Here is a 5,481-nt window from a genome sequence, read left to right as displayed (position 1 = left end):
TTACTGTCTGGCCCGTTGGGGGCCCGTCCTAGATCATAGTTAGCAGGCTCACACGGGGCTGCACTTTTATTTATTTTTTAATTTTTTTTAATGTTTATTTATTTTTGAGAGAGACAAGAGCGTGAGTGGGGCAGGGGCAGAGAGAGAGGGAGACACAGAATCCGAAGCAGGCTCCTGGCTCCTAGCTGTCAGCACAGAGCCCGATGTGGGGCCCAAACTCATGAACTGCGAGATCACGACCTGAGCCCAAGTCGGATGTTTGACTGAGCCACTGGGGTGCCCTGGGGCTACACTTTTATACCCATGACGGATCCCCCTCCTCGGTCCAAGGCTCGTATTCCTCAAGTTCTGGCTAGAGGAAAAGAAGCCACAGGGTGCTTACCAGCTCATTAGTACCCAATTTTATGTGTGTTCGTAAGCTGACTTCTGGACGCCTGAGGCTGCCCTTGGACTAAGCGGATGTCAGTTGGGCTCCGGGACACTGAGCGCTCATTGTGTTCTGTAAGCAGGTGTGGGAGTGAAGAACATCTTGACTCCGGTGTGGTTGGTGGGGTGCCCCTCTCAAGCGTTCTTAAACCCCATCCCTGATTATTCTGGAAAGCAGGAGAGCTCCAGACCCAGCAGCAGAGATGGGTCTGCAGAGGTCACCCACATGACAACTGGCCCCCTCCCCCAACTTTTATGGACTTCTGAGAGGGGGAAGGACCAGTTTTCCAAGATCCAGAAGGGTCCCCCTTAAATCTCCAGCTGGTCGGGGTGGGAGAGGAGGGGGCTGGAAGGTCTGAAGGCGGCAGTGCCTGGGCAGAGGTGGGCCTGCCTCCCGCAACCCCCATTCTTGAGACCAGGGACTTTCACCTAGTATCTGTCTTAAGCTATGCAAACCGGCTTCAAGTCCCCATTCCAAACAAGGCCACACACTAATCTCTATTTAGGACCTCAAGGACAGCACCGAGTGACTAAGAGAATTTCACAACCCAAGGTCACTTAGAGATAAGCTGTACATGTAATCATGTAAGTTATCATCTAAACCAGCGGTTTTTTTTGTTGTTGTTTTTTTTTTTTTTTTTTTTTTTTTTTTTTTAAATTTTTTTTATTTTATTTTTGAGACAGGGAGAGACAGAGCATGAACAGGGGAGGGTCAGAGAGAGGGAGACACAGAATCTGAAACAGGCTCCAGGCTCTGAGCTGTCAGCACAGAGCCTGACGCGGGGCTTGAACTCACGGACCGCGAGATCATGACCTGAGCCGAAGTCGGCCGCTCAACCAACTGAGCCACCCAGGTGCCCCTGTTGTTGTTTTTTTTAAGTTTATCTATATTTGGGGTGCCCAGCTGGCTCAGTCGTAGAGCATGCAACTCTTTGATCTCAGGGTTGTGGGTTCAAGCCCCATGTTGGGTGTAGAGATTACTTTAAAATAAAATCTTAGGGGCACCTGGGTGGCTCAGTCGGTTAGGCGTCTGACTTCAGCTCAGGTCATGATCTCCTAGTTCATAGGTTCAAGCCCCATGTCGGGCTCTGTGCTGACAGCTCAGGGCCTGGAGCCTGCTTCAGATTCTGTGTCCCCCTCTTTCTATGCCCCTCCCCGACTTGTGCTCTAAGATAAATAAATACTAAAAAAAAATTTTTTAATCTTAAATATTTAAAATTTATTTTGTTTTTTAAAGAAATTGTGTCCAGTATTTTTTTAAGTAAAGTAAGTGATCTTTTACTGGTTATTCTACTTTTAATTTTCTCAACCCAATTTAGTTTTTTGTAGGTAATGAAAGTAAATATCTAAGCATTATATATTCCTAATAAAGTTTTACTTTATAGCACACTTGTTAACTTATGCTTTCTGGAGTTTGGGGATATTAAATCTCAGCCTAAAAATTATTCTAAGTTTTTTCATAATTTGCCCTAATCACTACCTACCTTTTAATATTAACAAGTTTAAAAAGCATTTTAGCAACACGGACGTTACGTAAGAAACGTATTTTCGGATTCAGTGACTACGTCATCGGAATATACTAACTACAGCAGTCCCCAGTAATTGCCCAATATTAAATGGAGCTCACGGGTGCTTTCAGCTTCTAAATTCAGGAGTTCCTTAATTTGTAATCAATGAACTGCCTAAATAAAAAACTGTATTATGTGCGACATAGAAGAAAGCCAAGGTGGAGACTATGTTAGCGGCTTTTCATGATATATGGCTAAGTGACAATATGCCTACTTTACCAGCCTCTGAGGTCTATGAGAAATGACACAAAAGCCGCCTAAGCTGTATGTGTATCTGGGGTCCAGCGCCCTCTAGGACCATTAATAAAATAGATTCAAGTCAAGATCAAAGCCCTTACGCCGGCAAAACGTTTTTCAGATTCCATGCTGTCAGGGGGAAAGAACAAAATCCTAATACCACACTCATTCACACAAGTGATTTAAGTGTTTACTTTGAGAGGAAAGAAACATACAATTCTGTGAAATACCAGGTAAGGTTTCTCACGTCAGCCTTTTTTTTTTTTTTTTCTTTTAAGTTTATTTATTTTGAGAGAGCGAGAGTGTGCTAGTGTGGGAGGGGCAGAGAGGGGGGAGAGAGAATCCCAAGCAGGCTCTGCACTGACCGCACAGAGTCTGACTCCGGGTTGGAACTTCCCAACTGTTGAGATCATGACCTGAGCCAAAGTCAGGAACTGGTGGCTTAACCGACTGAGCCAGCCAGGCACTCCTCACATTAGCCTTCTTTAATTTTTTTTTTTTTTCAACGTTTTATTTTATTTTTGGGACAGAGAGAGACAGAGCAAGAACGGGGGAGGGGCAGAGAGAGAGGGAGACACAGAATCGGAAACAGGCTCCAGGCTCTGAGCCATCAGCCCAGAGCCCGACGCGGAGCTCAAACCCACGGACCACGAGATCGTGACCTGGCTGAAGTCGGACGCTTAACCGACTGCGCCACCCAGGCGCCCCCACATTAGCCTTCTAAAGGAGGTGCTCCCAAGCCACTTTTCCTTATCCTTAAAATCATGAGCAACAGGTCTATTTTCAATCAAACAAAAAAGGAAACATGTGAAGTCCTTTTCAGAAGAAAAGCCTTTCCAATAAAATGTAAACTTTTTATTAATATTTAAATTACAAACCAAACGTTGGCAACCACATGTAGACTTGTTTGCTGTGGACAAACGAAGATTGTGGGGGCATACTTTCAAACACAACTTCAGAATTAGATGCGATAAATCAATCCATCTCAGAAATTCTACCGTTTCCTTCGGTGTATAACCCATGATATGAAAAGTTTAATATAACGTGAAACAACTTACCATCTACCCTCAGAGCAAGCTACAGAAAATGGAATCGCTACTAGGATCGAACAATGACAAGACCTGAACAGCTCAGCAGTTTTTCCTAAGAGTATAAAATATATAAACTTTGAAAAAATAATACTGTGAGTTGAGCTGTAAAACCCAGAAACATAGCAGTTCGGCCACAGAGCACAGAAAAGCTCCTTCGTTTTCTTCTCCGAACCCGGTCCCATCTCGGACCAAGCAGCTCTCAGCTTAGCATTGGAAGACACACAAAACCAAACATCCTTACGTGAAATCAAGAAGACGGGGAAATAAGAGTGTGCAAAAGATGAACATGTCAGACTCCAACATCGTGTATGTCTATCAGCAGAATTTCCAACTGATTTACTACTCGAGATAATCTCAGGCAGCGTGCCCTTGCAGTGCTGCCCGGGGGACTCAGATCTGAGGTCTCTCGCTGCAGCAGGGAAAGTGGTCCTCGGTCCGAAACAGGACTGGGGGTTCGTAGCCGCTCTGCTGGGGCCGGCCGGAGGGCGCCTTGCTGAAGAAGGAGGGCACGGTAATCGTGTGCAGCAGTTTCCTGAACGCGCTGGGGAAAGCGCCCAGCTCGGCCTCCGCCCTGGCGACCTGCTCCTCCATCCTGGCCACGCTGGCGCCGATCATCGCCACGAAGGCCTCGAGTCGGTCGATCTTGCTGTAGACCTGCCGCATCTCGGTGGCCTTCGCGTAGATGCGAGGCACGCCCTCGCTGACGACGTGGGAGGAGTCCCCGCGCAGCATGTCCAGCATGCCCACGAACTCGTCCACTCTGGTGAGCAGGTCCTCCAGGCTGGCGTCCAGGGCCTCGACCTCGGGCCGCGCCCCGGCTCCGGGCAGCAGGCAGGCGGCGTAGCCCGCGGCGGAGCGGCGCAGCAGCGGCAGGTCGCGGCCCGGCGCGCCCGACTCTGGGCCCTCATCCTCCCACGGCCCCGAGGCGCTGCTGTGGCTCTGGGACACGTTGCCGCTGTCCCCGCTCCAGACAGCTCCCTGCAGCTCGGCCTCCTCTGCCGCCGGCCCCTCGGGCGGCAGCCCACGGTCGCCTGGAAGCCCCTCCATTGCCGGCTACGGCCGGGCTGCCGCCCAACTTCCGGCCTCCCAGCCTTGCTCCGCCCCCTCCGCGCGCGCACACCCTTGCTTCCGGCTTCCGCGCGCACACGGGCGGTCACGCACGCGCACCAATCGGTTTCCAGCCCCTGAACGCTCGTGCTCGCGCACGTGCTCACACACTGAACCCTTTTTAACACGCGAAGGTATAAGGGAACTATTTTGAGATGCGTACATCCTCAGTCCACTTTTACACACTCGTGTAACCTCCATCCAGATCAGACATAGAACATGTCAAGGGCCCGTGAAGAGCTTCCTACCTTCCCTAGTTTCCTCTTGCTGCTTACAGTGAAACGAAAGAGAAATAAACTAAAGGAAGGTTCCTGAAAGCTTGATATTCTTGATGACTTTGAAAGTTCTCAGCTTCTTTCCACATAGTCCCCAACACTTGGTATTGTCAATATTTTACTTTTCAGCCACGCTAGTGGATGTATAGTGATTGCTAACTCTTTGTGGTTTTGACTTGCATTTCCCTGATGAATCATGAACTTTTGCCCCTTTTTATATACTTTCTGGCCATGTGGATATTCCCTTTTGTGAAGTACCTGCTCAAGTCTTTTGCCGATTTTTAAATTGCGTTGTCTTTTCCTTATTGATCTATAGAAGTTCTCAGTACAATTTTAATATGAGTCGTTTGTCATATAGCTACTGAAAAGATCTTTTCCCACTCTTTGGCTTGCATTTTTACTCTCTTAATGGTGCTTTTGATGAACACTTCATAATTTTAATAAATTCCAGTTCACCAAACAAGGAAAGTTTTGAGAGTGAAAGGGGGCACTCAGGACACAAGATATAAAATCTTGGGTAAACCATATAATTATTATGGACTATAAGGATCATATTATGATCATTAGAGATCATACGTCCAATGCCCACCCTAGAGCGACAGGTGGAAATTGACACCCAGAAAGATGTGTTCAAGGTTAACCAACCTGTCCAAGCCCACAGAGCAAGTAATTGGAGGGACTGGGACCTAATGAAGGATGTGTCTGACTCCAAAACCTTTGGAATCAAACAACCTCCATTCACTATCATAATCGTTATAATATTATCACCACTAGTAT

The 5,481-nt window shown here is 47.5% G+C and overlaps 1 protein-coding gene across 1 annotated transcript; it reads right to left on the bottom strand.

Moving 5' to 3' along the window:
* Nucleotides 1-3,624: 3,624 nt before the first annotated feature.
* On the bottom strand, nucleotides 3,625-4,418 carry BLOC1S4 (biogenesis of lysosomal organelles complex 1 subunit 4). The gene has a single exon (XM_025921547.2). The coding sequence runs from the start codon at nucleotides 4,367-4,369 to the stop codon at nucleotides 3,713-3,715; it is 657 nt and encodes a 218-aa protein (XP_025777332.2). The 5' UTR covers nucleotides 4,370-4,418; the 3' UTR covers nucleotides 3,625-3,712.
* Between the last annotated feature and the right edge of the window lie 1,063 nt (nucleotides 4,419-5,481).

The sequence above is a fragment of the Puma concolor genome, chromosome B1, assembly GCF_028749965.1.
Source record: "Puma concolor isolate L17-30 chromosome B1, mPumCon1.1.hap2, whole genome shotgun sequence".
Taxonomy (NCBI): Eukaryota; Metazoa; Chordata; class Mammalia; order Carnivora; family Felidae; genus Puma; species Puma concolor.
Note: the sequence above shows the minus strand (reverse complement) of the source record. Positions and strands in the feature narration are given on the sequence as shown.

Excerpts from the sequence above, each read along its gene's own strand:
- BLOC1S4 (XM_025921547.2), bottom strand. The coding sequence starts at position 4,369 with ATGGAGGGGCTTCCAGGCGACCGTGGGCTGCCGCCCGAGGGGCCGGCG.